The sequence below is a fragment of the Liolophura sinensis genome, chromosome 8 (assembly GCF_032854445.1).
Source record: "Liolophura sinensis isolate JHLJ2023 chromosome 8, CUHK_Ljap_v2, whole genome shotgun sequence".
Classification (NCBI taxonomy): domain Eukaryota; kingdom Metazoa; phylum Mollusca; class Polyplacophora; order Chitonida; family Chitonidae; genus Liolophura; species Liolophura sinensis.
This window is the reverse complement of record NC_088302.1, coordinates 56798297-56826294: the sequence shown is the minus strand read 5'-3', so window position 1 is coordinate 56826294 and position 27998 is coordinate 56798297. Positions and strand designations below refer to the sequence as shown.

The following is a 27998-nucleotide window of genomic DNA, read 5'->3' as shown; positions in this document are numbered from 1 at the left end:
TGAATTGTGGGATTCGCCCTTCTTGTGCTTGAATTGTCTGATTCCTGCACCTTCTCCTTGAATTGTAAGATTCCTCCTTCATGTACTTGAATTGCAGGATTCCCTCTTCTTGTTCCTGAATTGCAGGATTCCTCCACCTTCTGGTTGAATTGTGGGATCCCTCCACCTTCTGGTTGAATTGTGGGATTCCTCCACCTTCTGCTTGAATTGCAGTATTCCTCCACCTTCTGCTTGAATTGTGGGATTCCTCCACCTTCTGTTTGAATTGCCGGATTTCCCCTTTTTGTGGTTAAATTGCAGGATTCCCCCTTCTTGTACTTGAATTGCAGGTTTCCCCCTTCTTGTGCTTGAAGTGTTGGGTTCCTTCACCTTCTGCTTGAATGGTGGGATTCCTCCACCTTCTGTTAGATTGTGGGATTCCCATTTCTTGTGCTTGAATTGCAGGATTCGCCCTTCTTAGGCTTAAATTGCAGGATTCCCCCTTGTGCTTGAATTGTGGGATTCCTCCACGTTGTGCTTAAATTGCAGGATTCATCTGACTTGTTCTTGAATCGCATGATTACACGTGAATTGCAGGATTTTGCCCCATTTCTTGAAATGAAGAGTAGCTCTGCATTGTGTCTGAATCACAGGATTCCACCATCTTGTTTTCAGATTGCAAGATTCCTCCACGTTGTGCTTGAATTGCAGGATTCCTCCACCTCGTTCTTGATTTAGAGGATGGTTCCATTTTGCGCTCGAATTGCATGATACCTCAATTTTGTGCTTGAATAGCACGATCCCTCCACTTTGTGCTTGAAGTGGACGATCCCTGCACCTTGTACTTGAATTGCACGATCCACCTTGATTTTGAGGATTCCTTCACTCTGTTCTTGATTTGAATGACTTCTCCACTTTGTTCTTAAATTGCAGGATTTCTCCACCTTGTTCTTGAATTGCACGATTACTCCACTCTGTGCTTCAATTGCAGAATTCCTACATTTGTTCTTGAATCGGAGGATTCCTCCATCTTGTGCTTGAATCGCAGGATTTCTCCATCTTGTCATGGATTGGAAGATTCCTCCGGCTTGTTCTTGAATTGCCAATGTGTGCTTATGTTGACACCAGTCCTATTAACGGTCATATCGTTCAGTTAATGGATTTTTTGTTCCTTCGAGTTTAAAAACTCCTTAATACCACAATAAACGTCAAGATAGCCAGAGCTTGTATGCTTATATGCACACGCGTATGCACGTATAACAATCACATTACAGCATCTGATTCCTTTGGCAATCCTTCTCTGATTGAACCGAACTTTCTAATAATCTTGTCTTACCTGCTATTGAAACCATAACGGTATCAGTAGCGTCCGTCTTTAGCATCCGTTTAGCATCCGTCTCGCGGTCAGGAGATCCCCGGATCAAACCCGGGTCGGGTTATACCAAAGACTTTAAAAATGGTACTTGTGGCAGTTCCGCTTAGTGCTCAGCACTGTGAGGTTAGAACAAAGATACGGTATTGATCAAACTGATGTAAGTATACTGAGACAGGACGGAGGGTCCAGTCTGCTGTCCTCAGCCTGATACTTGCTTGACGGCAGCACTTTTTGCGGCATGGACTCAACCTGCCATAAGAAGCTACAGAATGTGTACACACACGCCTAATAACTCCTCGTTTGCTGGAAAACCCAGAATTAATCTCCAGATTTAATAATATTTTGTTTGCTTTAGGCTTAAGCTATTATTTGCGTTTGCAACATACAACCAAATGACAGTATGTGTCAGAAGAGAGACATTTCTTCCACTTTTGGAATCACTGGTTACGATGTGGTCAGGAAAGGCTACCGCAGTTTCCTTGTTTTAAAAAATTTTCTCAATTGAACAAACAACGTGTAAATAAAAGTCATATATCGTCCCTTTCTGAAGTTCTGATATCATGAATACAAAGGTAACATATCGTCCAAGTCTGAATTTCTGATATCGTGAATACAAAGGTAACATATCGTCCAAGTCTGAATTTCTGATATCGTGAATACAAAGGTAACATATCGTCCAAGTCTGAATTTCTGATGTCGTGAATATAAAGGTAATATATCGTCCTAGTCTGAGGTTCTGATATCGTGAATATATAAGTGACATATAGTTCCAGTCTGAAGTTTTGATGTCATGATTACATAGGTGACATATCGTCCCAGTCTGAAGCTCTGATGCCGTGAATATATAGGCGATACATCGCTTTCCCAGTCTGAAGTGCCGGGCCCAGTTTCACAAAGCGGCGCACGGCATTTTTTGCGTACATTTGTCGTATGATGTTTTGTACGTCACTGTTACCGTACCATTGTCCTAAATGTGCGATTATCGTGCATGTGCGATATCTTTGTGAAACTGTTCCCTGATATCGTGAATATATAGGTGATATATCGTCCCAGTCGATGGTTCTGATGTTGTGAATGTATAGGTGGTATATGGTCAAAGTCTAGTGAAAGTCTGACCCTTCCTTATTGTCCTTCCTGCTTTGTGTAACGTTAACACTTTGGCATCTTTCACTTTTCTTCTCTACTCAGTTTGACCTGGAATCTCAGTCCGTTTCATAAGCTAGCAGGTTCTGGCCATTGTGGACAGATCCATGTCTTCCCTGAAAGGTCTGGTGTTTATAAACTAAGTACACGGCGACCCAGGTGTGCATGTGGATGGCACGATGAGGAGTTCACGACCATAACCATTATAACTGTAATAATACAACACTCGGGTAAAATTACAGGGCTTGTCGAATGGAATAAAGGTCTTCCCTCCACCTCGTGTCAAAACCTGAGCCGAGGAGAAAATGGGCCGTTTTACAAATGTTGATTTATCTATTTTAACTAGATGGCTATGTTTCGGTATATGTGGAAGCGTCTAGCCTAACATGTTGTAGGGATAACCTTTTTCACCTCTGGGATAAAAGTGAAGTCCAGGAATACATCACATTGCACCATTAGTCAAGTGTGAAATTGAATTCTCACTTTCTACAACAATTAAAGGATTGTTTATTTGTTATGCTTAAACTACACTTACACGCCGTAATAGAGATAGGTGGGTGCCCCAGCGACGGTGTTAAGCGTGGGGCAGTGGAGCCCCTCCCCGAGTCCTCTGCGCTAGTCAAGAGCTGTTCTCTCACCATGTTGCTGCTAATTATTCCCAAGCAGTTAAGTCAAGACTAGATCGCGGCGACTCAACCTCTAAAGCTGCCGTGTCAACAGAGGGCTTGTGTATTGTATCAACCCGCACTGTTTGTCCTGACAAAGTGCGCCCAGAGGCAGGCTAATAACAACCTCTCCGTGACCTTTGCGGGCGAGAGTTACTCGAAAGCAGACAGTTCGCACTGATCAGGATTTAAGACGATTTGCCGGTCGAGTCGCAGGACTGTCTTTGATTTAACTCTCTCAAAGTGCGGCTGTCTTGGAGAAACATCTCGCCTGAGAAAGTCAACACAGCCCGAGCTGCGAACTGTTTGAAAACAACACAGTTGAGACGGGAAGCCGCGAAAAATTATATTCTTTGTTGATTTTAGATTTCAAAAGAGACCCCTGTACATGACAACGGCACTGTTTACGACCGATAACTTTTGCAATAAAGGATACAGGTATTTGCTAAATAGATTTTAATGGACGGTGTGGCGAAGCTGGGCCGGTGAGAATCATTGCCAATGTCCCCAGCCAAGGTGTATGTGTAGATTCAATACCCACTAATCCAGAGGGCCTCAAAACATCCGCCTCTCCACTTCTTCCCACGTGCTCCAGGCACGGCTCTAATGCCAACTGCCTAATCAACGTCTTCACAAATACCGGTCATTTAGCGACAAAATGCCTGTGAACGCAACATCCAGTTGCTAATGGTCCCTTAATAAACACAGCAGTCAGCCGTTATTCCTTGGATGTTTTTCATAATGTTTGTTGTAAATATATAGTAACACAACAGTAAAGACCTGGTATGTTTTTGTGTTGTGTGACATAAAATTATACATTACTTGTTATAAAACGGCGTCCATTGACGTTCCTTTTTTGTGAGGACATTGAAAATAGAAGTCAGAGTATAGTGTATAGTGTTCTGCGAAACTTCGTTAAGTTCAAATTTGGTTCCTTACCTGACAAAAATTTAGTTTACATCAGCTCGTAGACTGAATTTACACAATAAAATTACATTTGTGCTTTTACAGAAAAGAAAGAATAACTACGGGGATCACATAAAAAACCTAACGAATAATTTTTGTATTTCCCTTGATTCAGTGTTTCTTTTTATTCTGTTTTATTTTGTTAATCTCAATTTGTTGGTTTATATTTACGGTTCATATGACTAACATGGCGCTATTTAATTTTCATCATGCGATATTTTCTCCAGTGACATTATGGCACAGAGTATTTTTGCCAGCGACGTGTTGGTACAAAGGAAAAAAATTAACATTTTGGCTGATTGACATGACACTATTAACATGCATTTCTCTTGAAAGAAAAAATGTCTGTGATCGCGAGCATATTTTTGTGTGCTCAGAGACCTCGTGTGAAGTACCCTCCAGGAATTTACTGGGCTCTTCACATATATGTCATATACTTAAAACATACTTCTTTAATTTTTTATCAAACCAATATTCCATGTTTATGACAGAACACTTACAAAACACTGTTTTATACTGTGTCATATTTACTAAACTAACATGAAATTAAAATGGTACTGTCCGTCCACACGTGCAGGTAATTATTCCCGTCTGATGAATTATTCACTCATATTTAATTCTTAATATTTCTTCTTTGATCGGATAGTAATTGAAACAGAATCTTTGTATTACATTTCCTTTATTACTATACACGGACGCTGTATTAGCATGGCCTTTCTCTTCTGCTTATAAGTACAATAAATAACCAAAAATTTCGTCCACGACAAACTTGCCCATTTTTCCTTATTCTGAGAGTTTTATTGATTTTACAAAAGTGTTTTGAGGTTTGCTTGCAACATGGGTGATATGCTACTTGAAAATTGAAAATGCGTCTGCCGGATTGTCTTCAGTTGACTGCCAAAATAATACCAAAACTTCGTGGATTCCATTTGACGTAAAGATTTTGGGTTACATTTTCATGCGAAATTCATTGTCGAATGTATTGTAAACCGACACTTCATATTCTTAATTGTAGTGATTTTCCCGATCTTGAAAGACACTTTCATGCTAAAACTGTGACAATATATGGCTGTTTACATGTAGTTCACAACGCCCGTGGTTTTATTTTTCCGACATGTTTTACATTTGCCTTTTCTTATCCTGTATTTGTGGGATTATATGGGAAGGTCATTATCGTATCATATCATCGACCCTGATCATTCTCATTGTACCAGATCTTTCTGTCTGCATCAAACGGCAATGTCAGAGATGTCATTGTAACCAGTGACTTAGGTCAACTTTCTTGATATGGTAATCTAGCAGCCGAACTAATATACGTCTAAAGATGTGCTTAGTGGTTTGTGCATGTGTTCCAAAATGCAGGCGGAGTAAAGAGGTCTGATCGATGGACGTGTCTCGTAGACGTGTGATATGTGAAAACATCAAAGCTGTGTACATACGCCTGCTGTCGTCCGCTATTGATAGTGACGGACGACAGTTTACCAATACAGTTATCACCCACATGCCTAAGATAACAGGTTGTCTGTGTGGGGAGAGGCCGACTTGTCGGTCTCCACCCCACGGAGCACTGCACGAGACGAGAGGTGCGATGCTTGACGCCTCTCGCTGACCGTTGATCGGTGCTAATCGACCCAGGTGATAATTGCAGACGCCATGTCTTGTCCCACTCCATAACGGATCACCGGGGAGAAATTCGTCGGCATTCCTTTGAACCCTGTTTGTAAGAGCCCTTACCGGGGTTCTCCGCCGTCTAACCTGAACCAGACATTCGTTCAAATCTTCAGACGTTCTGATCACAACTGTGACTACCTGGCAGTATTTTCTGCACAGCTAATTGACTATTATTTGTTTAGAATAAAATCGCAGCGATTTTTCTGTGCTTCGCGAGGACAAAAAAATTGGGTAGGACTATTAAGGAGAATCAGATATTTTATGTGTAGACATGTACAGGTGTAATTCTTAGTGATTACAATTGTTCAGGACGTATACCCTTCCGGCCAGTAAATAGCAAACGTGATTAGCAACATTAATATCCACTCTAAAGTGTGAGGCAAGCTAATGTAGAAACGAGAATGTCTGCTTAGCCTGTTGTTTGCGTTTTTGTATTCTTATTCAACTTTTTTTGAGCTTCTTCAAAGCTTTGGGTTAAATATCATTGGACATGGATTCATTACCAGGCTATGAGAAAAAATAATATCAGAAAATATAACTGGATGTCGGAGAAGCCATTTGTATTGGTATAAAAGATTCACATGCACAGCATTCCAAAGTAGATGGGCTGTATAAAGTCGCACTGTCTGTGAAACTCCTCTATCAGAGACAGATTTTTATTGTCACTGATAAAAAAATGCGTGGAAACGACATCTTTGGATAATATGTGGATAATATTCTATAGGTATAATTCCATGTGGTTATTAGTCTAAAAGTATAGTTATATGTGAATATTACTCTAAATGTATAATTCCGTGTGGATATTACTCTAAATGTATAATTCCGTGTGGAAATTATTCTAAATGTGTTATTTTATAATATTCCAAAACTATAATTCTATGTGGATAATATTCTAAAGGTATAATGCTGTGTGAATAATATTCTAAAGTTATAATTCTATGTGGATAATATTCCAAAGCTATAATTCTATGTGGATAATATTCTAAAGGTATAATGCTGTGTGAATAATATTCTAAAGTTATAATTCTATGTAGATATTATTCTATAGGTATAACTCTGTGTGGATAATATTCTAAAGTTATAATTCTATGTAGATATTATTCTATAGGTATAACTCTGTGTGGATAATATTCTAAATGTGTAATTCTATGTAGATATTATTCTAAAGGAATAATTCTATGTGAATATTATTCTAATGGTATCAATCCGTCTGGAAGCTGCAATCTAAAGGTATAGCTCTGTTATCATAGTACGGTAAAGGTATAGTTCTGCATTTGTGAATATTCTGTGGTGTCACTTTGATGCTCTACATGTGTAATTATATATGTGGATGTGAGAGTAGTGTTGTATTATTCAATGTGAAGGAAATAACCTTCTGTTGTATATCTGTAAAGGATGATGCTACCTTTTATAACAGCTCACTGGTTGAAACCTGCGAAACGGAGGAGCTTTTCACTGAGGAGCTAGTTACAGTTTTACATACGTTCTGTTCTATGTACATTTTTTCACATTCAGTCGGAGTTTCGTATTGCGGGTCTGAAAAAGTCTCGGGAATTGTTCCCATAGTTAGGCCTAGGATAAGTTCAGAGCAGTGGAACGTGGAGAATGGCCTGACAAAATATAACATATCTCCTATACGCAGGGCTATGCTCTTGTTCTCATGGATGAGAAAGCGAGATGTAGAAGTGTGGTAATATGGCTGACTGAAACAATTTGGAAAATCAACCTTCAATTCACCAAGCTTTTCCAAAAAAAGTTACGGTGGAGTGTAATTTTTTGAGGAAGTTATTTGTATATAGGCCGATGGAGTAGTGAAATAGATAGTTAACTCGTTAAACTAGTTAATTTATTTCTTTCTAGACATAAATATTTTCAATATACATACAGATTTATAATCTAAGTGGCATACAGCCAGGCCTTTTTCTGCAAACGGAACACCATGAAAAGTGGAGGTTTCTGAGCTTTGCAAGATTGTGAGCGCGAGCGTTTCTAACAAATTTAGTTATATACATTTCTATGCTTTATATGTTTACTAAAATATGATATACGCAAAGAGTAATCTTTGGTGTCGTCTGAGATATTTAAAGCATCAAGTACCTGTGTGGTAAGCCGGGGGCGATATGTACCAATTAACACCCTGATATGTATTGCTATCTGTCCCTTTGTCGCTGCGGATGTGGGGTTAGCGGCGCGCTGATTCTGATTCGCCCCTCTCCGTACATGGGCTGCCTGTGTTATGAGCCTTAATGAAGAGGGATTCGGGCTTGTGTAGAGGCCCGTCCCAAACTCATAATGAGGCACGCTCTCTTCCTTTTCTTAGCAATTAAGTGGATAATGTAGCCCTGAAACCGGCTCCCTTGACCCAGGCTATTTGACGTGTACTGAAAGGAACATGCTGCGAATAAAAGCGCTACAAGAGTTCCAATTTACAGGTGTAGTGTCTTTGAAGTAGGCACAGGTAAAAGTTTCTGGCCCTCTATTGTGCGCCTAGCGCCAGACTAGCCCGACCTTTGCGGTGTACAATCTCGGTGGGACTCTCAAATAACTAGCTTTGATGAATTTTATGTGTAGTTTTAAGTATTGTATGTTGGCAACACTGGGGCGGAGTTTTAGTTTGTATATACTCAGCTACCAGTCTCACAAAGGATCAAAAGTGGCCCCTAGTGGATGGCCTTAGGCTACTGTTGAGCGGTCTGGGTGTCCGGAACTGATTCATTCCGTGGGTGGCGGCAGACCTGCACCAAGATTTCCTCTCTACCAAACGAAAAGGCTTTTTTGCAGCATTTTGTGTTGTCTTTATGTTAATGACCGAAAATACAATGCAGGGGTATTTTTTATGATGGTATCTGCATTTTTTTATGTTGATATTAAGATAAACATAACAAGAAGAAAAACATACAACAACAGAGACAAAATTGGAATTTAAAAAGGGAAACCGGGGATTATTTTTTATTTCACTTCCTTTAGTTATGGGCTTGTTGTGCTAACATCCACCTTTTGCATATCTTGTGATGTTGTTATCACTAGTACTAACCGAGTACAAACCAGGGTCATGATCAGCGATGATGATCAGGGGCGATAGTGTACGTGCCTGCGGCTTAACTCACCTCACACGGACGGTCGTCTCTCACACGGCTCTACCCATTATACACATGAGCTTATCTTTTGATGTACATGTACATGCCAACAAACCGTATCATGGCATTTCCTTTCATGTTTGACATGGAGTTGTGTAAATTGTGCTTCAGGGCTCTCGTAACCTGTAACACTTTCCACAACAACTCTACGTTTTAATATAAAATCAGGTATGCGCTTCTCAGTTTGGCGGCAGTTCGATTCCAGGCACGGCAAGTTCAGAACGTGAAATGGTAATGAAAAGTCAAGAAAGTTATAGTAATGATGGCGGGAGATCTGCACCAAGGTGTCCATTAGAAAAGTAGCTGTGTGGGAGATTTGTCGTCTTGTGTGTTGGCCACAGACCCCCATTAGTTTTCCATAAGCGACAATGTTAACGTTTAGCGCTGTAGCTCAGTCCCAAACATTCCGAGGCCAATAAGCTTTGGTGCATACCTGGCCCAGCCTGAGAGAAAGAAGCTGTAAAAAATCTTGACATAGGTTGACCGTCAAAATCTGGACCTTTACATGCCGGCAGCTGGGAGGGGTGCCTAGCAACGCCAAGGGGACGTCACTCGCAGCCTCATCACCACCTGTCTCCTTGTGTCCTCTCGCCCAGAATTTCAAACTTTCACCATTAAAACTCATACCTGCCCAAAGATTAGACAATTTCCATCATTTTGATACCAAGCATGCACTTGTACACCAAAAACGGCAGGCTGGCAGCAAAAAAAGACTTACACCCTAAAATACACAGAACTACAATCGTCCCTACTGAAAAACGGAAGTTGTAATGGGGGTCTGTGTCCTATCACACCAGCCAACTTTTTTTAAAATCAATAATTTTTGCACCACATAATGCTTACTACCTCTAAACCTCACACATAAAGTTACAGCTTGATACATGCAAAAACTTTTGAGTAGGAGGAATTTAACTTGGGGTACCCCTATCTTGGAAATGTGTCTGTTTGTCCGTCCTCAAGCACGAAGTTCAAAGCTCTGTAGTGCACATACCGTTCAAAATATCTTAACCAGGTCAAATGTTTTGGAAAGCTGGTATGTATATCTGCAAGAAAAATAAAAAAATTCCAATGACAAAGTATTTTACATTTTCCATTGACAAACATTTAGAAAATTATGGATTTTCAAGTAGATTTTCTTGTTTACAGCAGTGTTAAGAAAATACTTAAAAGCCAAAAGTGTCAAAATATATACCAAAAGACAGGTAATTTATCTGACAATTCACTTACAAAATATAGGACATACCTTTTAGCAACTTTGTGCAAAATTTGACTTAAAGTGATACAGGTGGGTAGCAAAGCGGAGTTTCAAAATTCCAGAAAAGTACATTTTGATCACCATCAAAGTAAACATATGCATCCAAATTGATATAGAAATGCTCATAGGCAGAGTTTCCATGGATAGGGCTAAAGAAAAGACTAGTATCCCTTTTACATAGTGATTCACATGATAAAACCCTTTAAAAGATCACCCACTCCCCCCCCCCCCACTACCCCCCTTTCCCGTCTCCCCCATGGCTGCCATTGGTTGGCTGGCTTACCTCAACTCACAGTGCAAAAGAATCCCACCACCTGTGTTGTTGCCTCAGACTAAATTAGTACTTTCCACATAACAAACACCAAAGTGTGACACTGGCATCTACAAGAGATAAGTAGAGGGGAGAAATATGAATTTGCCACTTACAAAAATAAAGCCACACAGTACATGCACATTGGTCATTCAGACAGTCAGCAAGGCAACCCTCCCAAGACATGTTGAAGGGACCCAAGAAGAGGGGAAAAGCTATACTTTTTAACCTGTAACAACACAGAAATCCTCAAATAATCAGTGAGAAATTACATCCGTAATCAGGTTCCACACTGGGTGTTCCTGGGTGGGCATGAGGAATGGACATTCAAACTGTCCGTACATATATGAGAAACCTCTGACGTTTCCCCGGTTGGGGGGGGGGGGGGGGGGGGGGGGGCTGGAGGGGTATGTGTCATGGTGTAGTACCGGACCAATGACGGGGATTCTAGGTCGGCCAAGGGAGTGGAAGACTGCATCCGAATGGTCAGGCCTTTGAGGAAGCTGAACGGCTAGCAGACCCCACTCACCTAGGTAGATCCCAGTTCAATATATGCATAAACCAGGCAAAGTTCACTGACGCCATGTTTGGGAGACAAGATCTAAAGAGGGAAACCAAGACAAAAGCTCAATAGGTATTAAACTAGGATGTGAAAGACATATGTAGCTGTCTAATTTCTAACTTGTGTGTGAGGACATTGGAAACATAAAAAAAATCCCAGTTGCCCAGGGAGGTGGATGCCACACTGGGCCAGATACTAAAACAAAAACTCCTTGAGATGTCGCAGGAACAGCGTACTATGTTCTGGTGGAAAAACAGACACCTGGTGGGGCAGAGACTCATTTTCACAAGGGCAATATTCCAACAGATCACACTCACATGTAATGCTAGAAACTTGAAATTGATCATTTTTGTTCCAACGCCACACATACTGTGTGAGTGCACATGTAACTTGTCAGAGGAATGAATATACACATGCAATGAAAACTACATGCCTACAGTGGTTTATTTTTAAGTTTAAAGAGGAAAATTTACCTTGTCCACTTCAAGTCTATGCCCAAAACAGCAGACAGTGTTCCAGCAGAGATGCCTGTTTTTAATGTTTTGTGACCTGCAGGATGATTTGAAGCACATTTACCTAGTGTGTGGTGGCACACATGGGAGGAACCTGACTTGGTTTGTAAATTAAATGCACACTGGCCCTCTCTACTACTCTAGCCAAGTAAATTAATCTGCTGATGTGTTTTTATCGACCTGTGTGAGGCTGGGCCCTTATATGTGATGCAAGGCCTTATTGACCATCCTTAATCACACCACCCTATCTATCAGCCACATACTCCAATTTCACTCGCAGCACTCAAATTTTGCATTATTTATCAAATGTCAGCCCCAAAAGAGACATTTTAAAAACCAGGAACAATGAAACATTGTCTGTGTTTGTTCCAGTCTGTTTATACTCCTGTACTACCCTTGACCACAGAGCGTTTTAGCCGATTTTTAGACAAAATGGATATGTGGGGAAAATATAGAATTAAAAAGCTTTAAAACTGCTCAATCAAGTTCCATGTCAATGCAAACCACATCGCAGATGTACCCACCAAATATTATCAGGCTGCTGCGAAATCTGAGCACACAGTGACATATTACATGTTTTGGCACAAGTGGACAGATCAGGCCACAGACCCCCATTAGTTTTCCATAAGCGACAATGTTAACGTTTAGCGCTGTAGCTCAGTCCCAAACATTCCGAGGCCAATAAGCTTTGGTGCATACCTGGCCCAGCCTGAGAGAAAGAAGCTGTAAAAATCTTGACATAGGTTGACCGTCAAAATCTGGACCTTTACATGCCGGCAGCTGGGAGGGGTGCCTAGCAACGCCAAGGGGACGTCACTCGCAGCCTCATCACCACCTGTCTCCTTGTGTCCTCTCGCCCAGAATTTCAAACTTTCACCATTAAAACTCATACCTGCCCAAAGATTAGACAATTTCCATCATTTTGATACCAAGCATGCACTTGTACACCAAAAACGGCAGGCTGGCAGCAAAAAAAGACTTTACACCCTAAAATACACAGAACTACAATCGTCCCTACTGAAAAACGGAAGTTGTAATGGGGGTCTGTGTCCTGTTTGGTAACACACTGTCCCAGTGGCGTCTCTCCCCATGGGGTGAAATGAGGAGGGTCTCGGCTGTCTATGCCTGCTGTATAGGTGTAACCTAAGACTTGTGGACCCTTCAGGATATTTGGCAAATTATATTTAATTTCATTTTCAAATTACAAATGATGTATGTGTTTGTAATTTTAAAAGTGTTTTTCTTTCCTTTTATTTAAGATTTTGTCCGTTGAAAATCTTCTGTCGAAAGCCATAACTGCTTCTGGTTCTGACATGTTCACGCCCGGCTATGACCGAAATACTACCAGTCTGACGTTAAACCGTATATAGCTAATCATAAACATGTTACAGACTCGATGTCCAGCTTACTTAATATTCCGCTATTTGCTGGTTGTGAGTCATCTGCGGTTTCCAACCTTCGACAACGATGACAGCTACCACTCGATAAATAGACCTATGTGTAAAGTGGCTTATCTTGGTGGTTGTCATGTTGGTATGAACAGCGTCAGGGATGGATAATTTGCCCTTATACGAGGACGATAGAAAAGCGTTATAGCCGAAACACTTGTGCGAAGTTTTAATATTTTATGGAATCTAACAACGGGCTCCTTTTCTAATACTTGTTTATCGACAGTTGTATGTACACGCACATCAACTGTTATCTAACGTTTAAATGGTGAATCGGTCTTAAACGCGCGGCTTTACGTGCCACTTAATGGATGTGCCTATTTGCCACACAGTTTTAACAGTTCTGTATGATACTTCCAGATGCGCTTTAACCTGCTAAGGTTAAATGACCGTTATGGCGGTATGTAGGTGTCTTGTCTTTGTGAATGAACCGGTGTGTTCTTTATGGGGCATACTTCGCTCGCCCTGGGTCGCCCGGCAAATTTTATCATTGCCCTGACTGAGTAGAGGAGAACATGAATGACTTAAGCTACACACGTAGGCTAGAACAAACAGAGCCCTGAGTAAGAAAACCTGGCTAACTGGCAGTTTATCGCCGGTGTTGTCAGTGCGTTACTCTGAGGAATGTGGATAACCATTTATGTGTTTAGTTTAGCACTAACCCACAAATTATCGAGACTCCGCCCCACCACCACACTCACCCCTCTCCCTGGTCATCAGAAGGAGTAAAGCTAATCACACAATCTTATGACACACAGTAGAATCATAATGGATAACAACTTCTGATATTCCCGGACAGTAACCACCATGACCATATATCTGTGTTAAACAAAAGAACGTTGGATATTGACATAAACATATTTGTCTATATTTCTGCGTAACTACACTCTAAAAATAATTTGTTACTTTGAACAGAAAGTCTGTTCCTGAGTGAGGTTAGAATGTATTCTGGTATTGTACCATACTGGTCATATTTATTCCACACAATTTCCTGTTAGTCTAATGCAATCTTTATGTTTAATTGATAGAGTATGTGTGTTATATTTAGCAAAATAATCAGTTGCTATCGCAGAATAATCTCCTGTAGTAACACAACACATTCTACCATAACCCAGACAAAAGGTAAGTTCAACCGATTATTTTTGGACAGTACTAATCATTGTTGATTTCCTTAATTGTGCTCCGCTGGGTACATGTATGAACTCAAACATTTCTTTCTGCTGTACATTTGTGAAGCCCATTGACTTCAATACCTGGGGTATCTCTTTTGTTTTGTTTTTTTTTTTTTGTTTTTTTTTTTCAAGACAGTAAGTAACATATTAAGTCCAACTGACAAGTCTCAGGCGTTTCTCAGACCCTAAGAATGAATCAGTATAGGATCAGTCCAGTGGCTCGTGAAAGGTGTCAGGACTGTCGCAGACAGACTGTTATCCAGAGTAATAAAATCTTATTCATTCAACTTCCGATTCGTGATAGCATGAAGGGGATAGTGCAACGACTGGTTGACCCGTATCCGTATAATGGCTTTGACAAGGCGGCTTACTTGCATTCGTTAAGTCGTCTCAATGAAGCAGCACTAGATAAAAGAGCGGTGGAAATACGTCCTGCAACAAGGAGGCACATTACATACACCCTAAGGATTCCTTCTTCTTCATATTACTGAAAAATTGTCAAGTACGACGTTAAACCCCAAGCACTCACTCACTCTGATTCGTCTTATGAATGCCCGTATGTAACCACACTTTAACACAATTTGACTTGTGCCACTTTATGTTTATGACCTCAGACTAGTGCCACTTTATGTTCACTACCTCAGACTTGTGCCACTTTCTGGTTATTACCTCAGACTTGTACCACTTTATGGTTATTACCCCAGACTTGTACCACTTTATGTTTACTCTCTCAGACTTGTGCCACTTTATGGTTATTACCTCAGACTTGTACCACTTTATTGTTATTACCCCAGACTTGTACCACTTTATGTTTACTACCTCAGACTTGTGCCACTTTATGTTTACTACCTCAGACTTGTGCCACTTTCTGGTTATTACCTCAGACTTGTGCCACTTTCTGGTTATTACCTCAGACTTGTACCACTTTTTGGTTATTACCCCAGACTTGTACCACTTTATGTTTATTACCTCAGACTTGTGCCACTTTCTGGTTATTACCTCAGACTTGTGCCACTTTCTGGTTATTACCCCAGACTTGTACCACTTTATGTTTACTCTCTCAGACTTGTGCCACTTTATGGTTATTACCCCAGACTTGTACCACTTTATGTTTACTACCTCAGACTTGTGCCACTTTCTGGTTATTACCCCAGACTTGTGCCACTTTCTGGTTATTACCTCAGACTTGTGCCACTTTCTGGTTATTACCCCAGACTTGTACCACTTTCTGGTTATTACCTCAGACTTGTACCACTTTCTGGTTATTACCCCAGACTTGTGCCACTTTCTGGTTATTACCTCAGACTTGTGCCACTTTATGGTTATTACCTCAGACTTGTACCACTTTCTGGTTATTACCCCAGACTTGTACTACTTTATGTTTACTACCTCAGACTTGTGCCACTTTCTGGTTATTACCTCAGACTTGTGCCACTTTCTGGTTATTACCCCAGACTTGTACCACTTTATGGTTATTACCCCAGACTTGTACCACTTTATGTTTACTCTCTCAGACTTGTGCCACTTTATGTTTATTACCTCAGACTTGTACCACTTTATGGTTATTACCCCAGACTTGTACCACTTTATGTTTACTACCTCAGACACTTGTGCCACTTTATGTTTACTACCTCAGACTTGTGCCACTTTCTGGTTATTACCTCAGACTTGTGCCACTTTCTGGTTATTACCTCAGACTTGTACCACTTTATGGTTATTACCCCAGACTTGTGCCACTTTATGGTTATTACCCCAGACTTGTACCACTTTATGTTTACTACCTCAGACTTGTGCCACTTTCTGGTTATTACCTCAGACTTGTGCCACTTTCTGGTTATTACCTCAGACTTGTGCCACTTTCTGGTTATTACCCCAGACTTGTGCCACTTTCTGGTTATTACCTCAGACTTGTACCACTTTCTGGTTATTACCCCAGACTTGTGCCACTTTCTGGTTATTACCTCAGACTTGTGCCACTTTCTGGTTATTACCTCAGACTTGTGCCACTTTCTGGTTATTACCTCAGACTTGTACCACTTTATGGTTATTACCCCAGACTTGTGCCACTTTATGTTTACTACCTCAGACTTGTGCCACTTTCTGGTTATTACCCCAGACTTATACCACTGTATGTTTACTACCTCAGACTTGTGCCACTTTCTGGTTATTACCTCAGACTTGTGCCACTTTCTGGTTATTACCTCAGACTTGTGCCACTTTATGTTTACTACCTCAGACTTGTGCCACTTTCTGGTTATTACCCCAGACTTGTGCCACTTTCTGGTTATTACCTCAGACTTGTACCACTTTCTGGTTATTACCCCAGACTTGTGCCACTTTATAGTTATTACCCCAGACTTGTGCCACTTTATGTTTACTACCTCAGACTTGTGCCACTTTCTGGTTATTACCTCAGACTTGTACCACTTTTTGGTTATTACCCCAGACTTGTACCACTTTATGTTTACTACCTCAGACTTGTGCCACTTTCTGGTTATTACCTCAGACTTACGCTTCGAGATCCCGGGGCCAGACACCTATATAACCACTGTTGTACCTCGGGCTTGGGCACTTGATGTTATAATCTGACAGTGATAACTCATGCAGCTGTAAACTGGATAATTGCTAGATTTTGTATGATCTCAGGCAAATTCATCTTCAAACTCGGTATATACCTATTCTATTTTGATCTGCTGATTTCTTCGGGTTTTTTCTTTTGCCAAATGTTTTTTCATTGTTCAATTCACAAAACAACAATTCCACGATTTTTATTATTTTTATTTTAAGATATTGCTCAGTATCGACAATTTTTCACGGCATCTTTCATTGTTATTGCAGCGGAAACTGCGAAAAGAGAAGTTCTAGAAGAGACGGGAATTGAATCTGGTGAGTTTTCTCTTCGTTTGTACACAGTCCCTGTCATCTCATCACCTTTAATTTATAACTGATAGACTTAATAATGAAAACCATACTGTGTTGAAATATAGCAGACCTTGAAATAAAATATATAGTAATTTGGAAATTCTGTGTTACTTGAAGCATCTTTACAGCTCAGTTTAAAAAAATTAAAATGTTTTTGGGGTGAGCGTAGGGGTGGTGTTCAGGAGTTCTGGGCGCACTCTCGCTGTTAAACCGTTACGTGGATAGTATGAGTGACAAAGCACACGTGTACATCGTGCTAAAGGGGCGCTGAATGAGCCGCTTAAGGTGCAGAAATGCCATATTGAGGCGTCTCAACGAAGCGTTTATGAGCGGGATATGGTCGACGAGTCCGTCATCCTAGGCGATAACATCACAGTTAAATCGCTCAAATTTAACGAAGTCGAACACTTTTATAAGCGTTAAACGCTCTAGGGTTATTTGGTTGCTGTCAGTTTCCGTTCGCACGCGGGTGGCTTAGCAACCCAAACACGTGAGATCTGCCGTAAATCAGTAGCCTGAGATGTTATACCACCTTAAAACTTTACGACACTCGACCTCACTGGCTGAGGAAGCTGTATGTCAGACTGCATGACATTAACTGGAGAGGACCACCGCTCTGCGGTCCACCAAAAGCGACCAAATCGTCAACTACCAAAGCGGGTCCAAGTTGATAAAGAGGTCTGTAATCACATCCTATCCCGCGTCTTATAATAGCCCTGCTGTGCGTATCCTCAAGAACACTGACATACTGATAGATCTGTGCAATGACTGATAATTCAGTGCCCTGTTTCTGGCCAGACGGACAGGCAGACCGATTGACAGCCACTGTCATCGGCCTGTGGTACAACGCCCGGTCTCGTCTCTGTACCAACCACTTCATTGCGTGCGGGGAAGGATTCAGTGACTTTTTAGTATGTATTAATCAACACTTTCCAGTCCCATCTTCCACTAACTTTGTGGAATGAAGTTACAGGGTACAGACGTCTACGTGTGATACCAGATAACTGTAACGATGTAAGTGAAACTTAAGTCAGAATCGCTACACCTCAACGCAAAATTGCATTCAGAGGGAAAGCGAAGTGTTGCCCGTGTTTTAGGGATTGACCATGGAGATTGCTAAGCTAGATCAGATTTACTACACTAGGTGTCCCGCTGAAGATTGCTTGATAACAGAATAAATGTATAGGATTAAAACCTAAATTAAACCCTTTTATACAAAAGTCGTCTCTGATTGGCCTTTGTTTTTGGAGAAAGAACGGCGCTCGTCTTAGTTTGCTTGTTTTCTCCAGTTTGTTAAGTTTCGTGCCACGCCCACACCCACACACATGTATATATATATATATATATATATATATATATATATATATATATATATATATATATATATATATATATATATATATATATATACATTGTATGAAAGGATAAAAAAGTTATATAGTGGTCGCTACTTAAGATGGTGCTGTCTCCAGTAAATGTCGGATAACATACAATGATGGCTACATTTGGGTACCGTTATTATATTCGACCACCCAGTCTCCAAAAGGGTCAGACCACGTTATTAGCTGACTCTTTGTAAGAGTCGATCTGCACAGAAGTCAAATAATCAAGGGGAGTGAGTTAAGGACCATCTTACATGATAACCCATCGACTGAGCACGACCTATCTCGAAACGTGTAGTCTAAGTTCTACTTGCAATAAACTCTCTGTGTTGTCCGAGAACAAATCAGGTTTCCTTTTCCAAGCTATCAGTGAGCCGACAATTTGAATAGCCTTTTGATGGCAGAGTTTGCCGGAGATTAGCGTTATGATGGGTTAGTATTTGTCGCTACACTCACTGATAAATGGGCACTAGGGGTATCACATTCCGGCAATGAGTCCCTTACCACCATGGGGTGTCGCCTGCCCGTGGGCGATCTGTCAAGCCAGGTGGGCTCCCCGCCAAAATCTCCACGCTGACGAAACTAAAAAGGACTCCCTTTGCCAGACTTGTGTCTTTATTTATCCGTTTACTGTACTGATTTTACTTCAGGAATATCTGCAAATTGCTTGTTGACATCGAGTCATTTATCACGCCCCTGATTGCCGTAGCAGAATCGTCTCAGTGAATGCAACACCTCAAGTTTCTTGCGCTTAGGACATGATACACTGACGGGAGAATTTAACCCCACAAGTGGAACTGTAATTTAATTAGATATGAGTCAGACGTGTTTAGATTTGTGGAATAGCGGGAATATTGCAACACCCGGTACTGCCCCGGAAAACTGAAATGGACGATCGCCCAGATGCTCAGCATTATTTGGCACGGCATTCAGCATACCATGGTATAAAACGAAAAATTAGTGGATATGTTTTCGCGATTTCCAGAGTGAATATGTTTTCGCGGCTTTCCAGTGGATATGTTTTCGCGGCTTTCCAGAGTGGATATCTTTCGCGGCTTTCCAGAGTGGATATGTTTTCGCGGCTTTTCCAGAAAAAGTGTAGCATTTAAACACACGCAGACCTTTTAAGACAACATTAAAATGTTGAATCTTCCTAATCACGCCAGTTTACACATGCAGAGAAACACATCTTTCGGGTCCTTCTCAGCATTAATATATTGCATGCGTTGTCCCGTGTAAAACTTTTAGAAAACTGATCGAATTTATGCCAGTAAATATTCTCATCAAAAACGGACATATTTTGTATCAAGTTACAAATACATTTATCGGTGCTTAACAAACACGGCAGGATTAAGTGGTGTTTATTGGTGGAGAAAGGAGGCACACCTGGCCAGGTGCCTGGAATTCCTGAGACTAACTAGCACATGGTGTATTCGAACCCGGGACCTCATGGGAGAAAAGATACTTCCGGGAAGACTGAGTAGACGGCTGGATCAGTACCACGGATTAAAAACTTGAACTATCATGAATGAACCGTGTATTAATCTGCCTGTCTATGTGTCTCAGCTTGAATACTATGAAGTAGTTTAGTTCAAAGTTGTCTCAGTCAGTTCGGCGTTAAAAGGTTTTAGTTTTCACCACGTCTTCAGTTTCAATTTTTTCCTGTTTTTGCAAGTGCGCAAACTTGTCGTTCCCTGTTTTTTTCTCTTACGCGAACAGCACGTAGTTGTATCGTTTACATCGGCCCCGTTCGTGCTGAAAATTAATACTTTGGATAAAAAATATTTATTTCCACAGCTCTCAGTTTTGAAGTAATTTTAAAATCGAGGCGCCCTACAGTGTCCTCTTCAAGCAAATTATCCCAGTTCCAGCCCTTCAGCGAGTTATCTTATTGATGATCGCGTGCTTGTTGACACAAGACAGATATTACTACTGCGCTGCTTCTCACCGGCGGCCTGCACTTTTTACTCTGTCTTGCAGTAGGTGTTATTTTACCCAGTGGACTCCCTGCAGTTTCAGAAGCGAATTTCAGGACCTGTTAGAATACCGCAGCACAGCCCTACGGCGAAGAGTACAATACTCTAACGGTACTTAAGCTGTCTCCGTCAAGCGCGTACAGTTACACGTTTACCGCGGAGAAAAAAGGGCAACTGAAAAAGCATCTGAGCGGCGCTGTGACTTGTAGCGGGCTTGTAAGAGCGTAGTTTTTGCTGTGCGTGGCTCTTCTCTGGTTGTAAGCGTATGTATCCCCTGCTGATAATCCGTCACACTTGGACCATCTTCCTGAGCTGACAGAGGGGCTAATGCCCGATTTCTTACCATCACAATTCATGTCTGTACCTGTATGTTATAGTATACTCCAGAGATGAGTAGCCAAAGACTTCGCTGACAGGCTGGGCCTTGTCGTAATACGATACCCACCCCATTCTCCCCACAGATCGCTCAACCCAGACACGTTCAGATTTGCCTGAATACTTAATTGCCATTATTAGCTTTGAAGGCTTATCCACACAGGTACCATTTACACATATTCATAAAGATTAGTCACAAATTCTCATCCATAAACTTAACTCAATTACCTTTCCCAAACTATTCCCCTTGCACGTGGTACATATTGATGGCGAGTGAAGGCGTTTAATGCTTCTTACATACATTCCTTCTGGTTTGTCTTGGGTTTTATACTATAATGCATTACAGTAACATTACGCCTTCAGTGTCAAACTAATCTGTACACCCATGGGACCGACATTTGGGGTGTTGCGGGAGTAATCAAGAGGATATTCAGGTAGTTCATCGGCAAACATTCTGGACTACAGACATGGTGTACTCTGTATGGTATAGGCCAAACTGTATATGCTTTCTCAATGTATGTTGCGCATGATGCCAGTCCCATTTTTTCCCTGGCTTTAATTTGCGTTATCGCTCGTGAGCAATATATACTGGGCTACATTTTGCTATTAGAGGCACATTCCTAACTGTAGACATGAGTGCCAAGTGTTCACGAAGAAGCTAAAGGTTGTCTCCCTGCCTAACGGGTCTCTGAAGGTCATTAGATCTCTACCCTTGAAACAAGAACCACCTTGTTCTCAACAAGATAATTAAATTTCCCACCTGTTTGCTCAGCCGTGGTTACCATTCAGTCGGCACCACATCTATCATACCATCTGACACACACCTATATAGCTTTTATTTGCTACTATCTGGCACTGATCCATTCCACATTGGCTTAATTTTTCAGCTTGTTATTTTGCTTGTTATCCAGCGTATACTCACATACTGAAACTGTCCAGTGAGTCCACCATACGTACGTTATTACAGCATGCATGGCGAGTTCCCATTGAACTTGTGGTTATCATTTCAATCCCTGCACGGAAATGAGAACACAAATTACATGTATCCTCAAGATCTTCAGTGAACTGTAAGGACATACAAAATACTTGTAATGATAGAAATGCGTACCTCGATTTTCGATATACGTAAAAGTTTTCAATTGAATATTTATCTATAATGCTATCACTTGCAATTTTCTTTTTACCCATGCATAACAACCCCGGGCGGGTGATCGTCGAGATTCTTGCTGTTTATAGTAAAATAAAGTTAAAATATGAAGTAAGGTTCTACATAGAGACAACTGAAAACTATGCGTAAAAAGTCTTTCGTTTATGTTTTCAGATTTTTTGAAGAGTGTTGAAAGTTATTCAAATGTTTGAATACCATGGTGGGCTCTGTGAGGCATACTGACGGTATCTACGAACTCTGATGTCACATCACTATTTTTTCGTGTTGATCACCAGAAGGAAGGAATATTAGAGAACATTATTCAAACATTCAGTGTCGTGCTTAGAGTCGGATAAACAGCCTGTGACGTCAGAGTTTCTAACCTCTGATAGTATGATCTATAAAGCCCGCCTTAGAATTCAAATGTTGGAGCGCCTTTAACTCTTTTCACAAAAATCTAAAATAAAATAAATCAAAGTAAATTTATGCATAGCTGTAAGTGGTTTATTTTGTGATGCCTACCTCGATTTTTAGAGCTCTTTATCCTTAAGTAGCTTTAGATGAAGTGTGTTGGACATTGTTTGCTTTCCACCAATATATACATCACACGAGTGAAAGTTCGCCAATGATTTGCCAAAGGAAAGTGGTTTTGTCCAGGCACTCTTGCCATAAGACTGTCATATAAGTGACAAAATATTTGCGAGCACGACCTGAACCCCAGTCAAAAAAGAAACCGGCAGTTGCCACTTACCTGATGATGGAAGCAGTTACTTCCGAAAGCTTGTGAAAAAAGTAATTATATACTGAGTGTTTTTGTCGTGTTGTTTCTAACAAACATTAAGAAATGAGTATATGTTGTACGCTTTGGCATATGTTCTCTGTTTTGGGGTAATGTCGTTGACCAAATTTGCTGTGGAGAGAAACCTTCTGATTAATAAGATAACATTAATATATTTCCATTGTGTAGGAGAAACGACATGACCAGTGATGACTTTTCCTCGGTAACGTCATGACCAGTGTTGACTTTTCTTCGGTAACGACATGACCAGTGATGACTTTTCCTCGGTAACGTCATGACCAGTGTTGACTTTTCCTCAGTAACGACATGCCCAGTGATGACTTTTCCTCGATAACGACATGACCAGTGATGACTTTTCCTCAGTAACGACATGACCAGTAATGACTTTTCCTCAGTAACGACATGACCAGTGATGACTTTTCCTCAGTATAACTGAGTATAATCTGACAATGTTTTTTTTTCAGATTTCCAGTCGGTCCTAGCTTTTCGACAGCAACACCAGCAGCCCGGTGCTTTTGGACGGTCAGATATATACGTTGTTTGTCGTATGAGGCCAAAGACCTTTGAAATCCATCCCTGTCAAACAGAAATCCTCAAATGTCAGTGGATGTCAGCCGAAACCTTACTTGAGTCCACTTCTACACCCATAACCAAACGGCTCGCCAAGATCATCATGTATGGCTGTGAACAAGGCTTTGATAATGTAGACATAACTCAGGAGAAAATGAAATCTATACATAAAGGCTTGACATATTACTTATTCCACCGACCTCTGCCGGATGAATGGTGCCACTTGTGACATATTAATTGTCAACATGAATAAACTAGTGTTTTCAACCTTTTCATATACTAGTAATTGGATTGCATTTTGGTTTAGCACCTGTTTTTGCCTCAGGGTAGGCGGTTACTTCATCATTTAGGATAGGCGGAAAACTCCTCAGGGTAGGCGGTTTCAGCCTCATGTAGGATATGTGGTTACTTCTCTGAATAGGTGGTTACTCCTAAGGTAGGCGGTTACTTCTAAGGTAGGCGGTTACTCCTCAGGGCAGGCGGTTACTATAAGGTATAATCTGAAATCATGTTTCTTCACCCCTGACTTTCATCACACAATAATATACATTACGATAAACGAATCAATCGTTGACGAGGAACTGCGACATCAGTTTAGCATTAACTCTATATTATATTTGCTATAAGTACACAGAATATTGTGACTATATTTAATGAACCCAGAAAACATGTGCATCTGCATCTATATTGACAAGACTGCAAGGATTCACGAGGTAAAATCAGTATTTGTAGGGTGAACTGCATGAAACACTCACGAAAAGGTCTAATACTGCTGTACACGTTAATAAAGTTGTTACCTTGGAATATGAAGGTAGCTCTTTACAAATAAATTGAAACATTCAGATTATTTTAATAGTTTATGAAGTGATAATTTTCATCGTGAGAACAAAAAAATATTGAATTAAACGGTTCTTGCATTATAAAATTGAATAAATACAAAGTGGGAGTCACCGAACTATTTTGTCTAACAGAAGTGCAAAGTGCCTGTACACGAGAGTAATACAGACTTAATGCCGATCGCTGTTATTGAAAGGAAGGCAACAAATTTTCTCATATATTGGGCAGCAGGTCCTAAAATGTCCTCAGTTCTATTTGATTTTTTGATCCATTAGTATGTCGTAGACACCGATCTGTCAGTCCGTGCTGGAGGATATGGAACATTGCACAAGTTACATATTTAATAAGTAGTACTAAATACCATCCGAAAATGAGATGCGTATTTATTGTTATCTAGATGGTTGCAAAAATACTCTAAAAGTCATGGCCGTCGGTTTATGGACATGTGTGAAGAAATCGCCACAACATGTATATATTCATTAATATATCTTATAATGCGGACGTGGTATAAGTAAAATATTCTTGAGTACGGCGTAAAACACCAATCAAGGAAATAAATAAATATAACGTGGATGTAGTGTATATGCATTACAAGTAGAACAAAATGTGTAGTAATCTGATAATAAAAATGCGACTGTTGTGGGAGTGTTAGTGTTTGTGTTTATAATCGCTAATTACGGAGGACCTATTGAACCGTGTGTGTTTGTACAACACTAGCCACAAACGAACGTCAACGAAACGTATGGGCAAAAGACGGTCCATTATGTTTTATGGAATCTGGGCGCCGCCAGGTGGATTTCACGCCGATAGTTGGTTGACCTTTTGTCTGGTTAGTATCCAAACTAAGACTGTGACAATGCCTGTCTTGAGTGTTGTTGAGAGATGTGGGAGGCGCTACAATGAAGGCAATCTCGGGGTGGCAAAGCTGTCGATGTTGAAGGGATTTGTAAAGCTATACGTGTTACATCACGGCAATGTCGTGATTGGGTCCATTCGTATTAAACCACAATCTATCTTGAATGCATTCGCCAGACGTCAATTCAGCCGAGGTACTTAACAAGTACAAGGCTGAGAGTGGCATTGCCATTGTGACTAAAGGGCTTTATGTTTTATACAGTGTGAAGGTAATATGCATAACCTAATGGGTCTGTGTGGGTTGTGCTTTGTACTAGTCATTCAGATGTGGACAGTATGTGTGTTATGTCAGGGTTGTATACACAAGAGACTGTAAATCCCTCCTGACGGGCGGGTGGGTGTAGAGTCTGGGCCTCTCTCTGTGAACCCAAGGGTTTAATTTAGCAGTTCGCTTAGCTCCTTAGGGGCGGGAAAGTTGGATTGCTGTTGTTACTTGTGGTATGAAAGGAATGCTTGTCGCCAATTGTATTCTGGAGTTAGCCATTAACAGCTTTCCGCTTTCTGATTTGTCGGAGCCGTTGCTGTTTTAATCATCGAGTCAGGGCAATACCTGTAGACTTTTGTCGCCTAAATGAGATCTAATGCACAGCACAAACGATGTCCACAATTTATGATAAACATCCTGAGCTGAGATTGGCGCCAGGTATAAAGCGCCTTGTACACTAATTTACCCCAGCTAGTTAAGGTAAGCGGGAATGAGAAAAGCAAACAAAGATAGAGACGTTTACAATTCATTAAAATAAAACCGTGAAGACTAACAACTACTAAGCGCTATGTTTGGAGATACTGAAGTGAGCCCAGCCCGAGGGGTAATCTTCACGCTTTTCTTTACGCCTAGAAATTCATCACTCAGCCACAATGCTACAAATCTTAGTCAACGAAAAATAATTCAAGAATGATGTGAAAAATTGATGACACATAGTCAAGTCATGAACCGTTCGAGCTTAAAGGACTTTAACACGCCAAGCGAATTGGGAATCTTACTACCCAACCGTACCCCAACAGCTCGGATCAAAAATCAAACCGTGACACATCAGGGTCTCAATAAATTGTATATTTTGCTCCTGGCTTGATACACGTTTTGGACAGTTCTACTTTTGGTTTACCTGGTATCGCGAAGCCACACCTGTTTAGTGTCATTGATTTATTTATTTATTTGATTGGTGTTTTACGCCGTACTCAAGAATATTTCACTTATACGACGGCGGCGAGCATTATGGTGGGTGGTCTAGTGTCATTGATGAAGTAATTTCAGGGTGGAGATGCATCTCTTGTAAGATATAAGTGATCAGATGGCTCAATCTGGATATAGGTAACATAATGTGGGTAATGTATGGCAATCATCAGAGTTACACCGTGTGCTGTTAGCACCGTGATGTTGTACATTTTGCACAGTTTCAGTTGGAATACATTTTTGAACACCAATCTCGCTCGCTCTTCCTCAGCCAGGCTTTTCCAGAGCGCCAGACAGGTACTGAAAGACGAACTAAAGAACGACTGACAATCTTTCAACAATTGAGTACATGCTCTTGTCGGGTTGAAAGAAGAGTTACACTCATGTTTGTTAACGATATTCGTGTACCAAACAGTTTGTTTTATCACGTCGGCGTGGAATGTCAAAGCATCGCCAGTAAGAGGTATATTGCAGAGCGCTGAAATCCTTGTGGAACTGCATACCATTGCATCATAGACTGTATTGGTGAAGTCGGTAATGAAAACAGTGTGGCCACCGTTGACTGATACAGCCCGACCAAGTAGAACCCTCATGAATAACTTCTGTTGAAACCGTTATCTGCTATATGAATGGAAAAACTCTGACAAAAGAATAATAACTTACGTTACAGCAGCGATAAAGCAGATAGAGTGATATGTTTGACCTGGTTTCTATCTGGGAGGCCGTGCCTTCAGCCCCTGCTCGTTGTGTTTCACTCAGTCAATGGAGATTTTACCATGGTATATCATTCTATATTGCACATGTCTTGTAAGCTCGTCTATTGCACATTTCTTGTAAGCTTGTCTATTGCATATGTCTTGTAAGCTCGCCTATTGCATACTTCTTGTAAGCCCGTCTATTGCACATTTCCGGAAAGCTCGTCTGTTGCATATTTCTTGTAAGCTCGTCTATTGCGCATTGCTTGTAACTCTTCTTTTGCATATTTCTTGGGGAACCAGTGTTGCCATTAGCTTTAAAACCAATCTTTCTGTTATCGAAGTGGGAACCCATGTTTGTTTTATGCTTTTCTTGGACTGGACAGTTTCATATAGGTAGAGTAAGAACATTCGTTTTGACTTCCGTGAAAATCCTCAGTAATATTCACTATCAGAATTTAACAAAGCCTATTGAAGAACGGTTTGGTGGCCTGTTGACAATCTGGAGGAACAAAGCCTGTTGAGGAACGGTTTGGTGGCCTGTTGACAATCTGGTGTAGTAAGGCGCGTTGAGGAACGGTTTGGTGGTCTGTTGACAATCTGGTGTAATAAGGCCTGTTGAGGAACGGTTTGGTGCCTGTGGACAATCTGGTGTAACAAAGCCTGTTGAGGAACGGTTTGGTGTCCTGTTGACAAACTGGTGTAGCAAGGCCTGTTGAGGAACGGTTTGGTGGCCTACTGACCATCTGGTGTAACAAAGCCTGTTGAGGAACGGGTTGGTGGCCTGTTGACAATCCGGTGTTACGCACTTCGAAACCAGTGATTTAAGGGGATTCCCCTTCTCATTGGCCAACCGATCACATATCTAATTACAGGTTCTCAGTATGGATACCCGTGACAGGTAGGGCTGTTGTTGGCTTGTCTGTCTTTGGACCCTTGCATCTTAAAAACTTTTGCATACATTTACAGGATAACTGATGCGAGAGTTTTTTTTTCGTTTAATGTTAAGAA

The 27998-nt window shown here is 40.9% G+C and overlaps 1 protein-coding gene and 1 long non-coding RNA gene across 2 annotated transcripts in view; one reads left to right on the top strand and one right to left on the bottom strand.

The window, feature by feature from the left end:
• The window catches only part of LOC135473017 (nucleoside diphosphate-linked moiety X motif 6-like), a 38789-nt gene extending 13983 nt beyond the window's left edge, over positions 1-24806 (top strand). Inside the window, exons 6-7 of the mRNA XM_064752788.1 lie at positions 17034-17081; positions 23261-24806. Coding sequence (XP_064608858.1) covers positions 17034-17081; positions 23261-23595 — 383 coding nt within the window. The 3' untranslated portion in view covers positions 23596-24806. The remainder of the gene's footprint in view (positions 1-17033; positions 17082-23260) is intronic.
• LOC135473018 (uncharacterized) lies at positions 9780-12346 on the bottom strand. The gene is made up of 3 exons (XR_010444571.1): positions 12275-12346; positions 10475-10572; positions 9780-9979 (listed from the first exon to the last, which is right to left on the bottom strand). It is a non-coding gene; the product is annotated as an uncharacterized LOC135473018 (long non-coding RNA).
• Positions 24807-27998: the final 3192 nt, after the last annotated feature.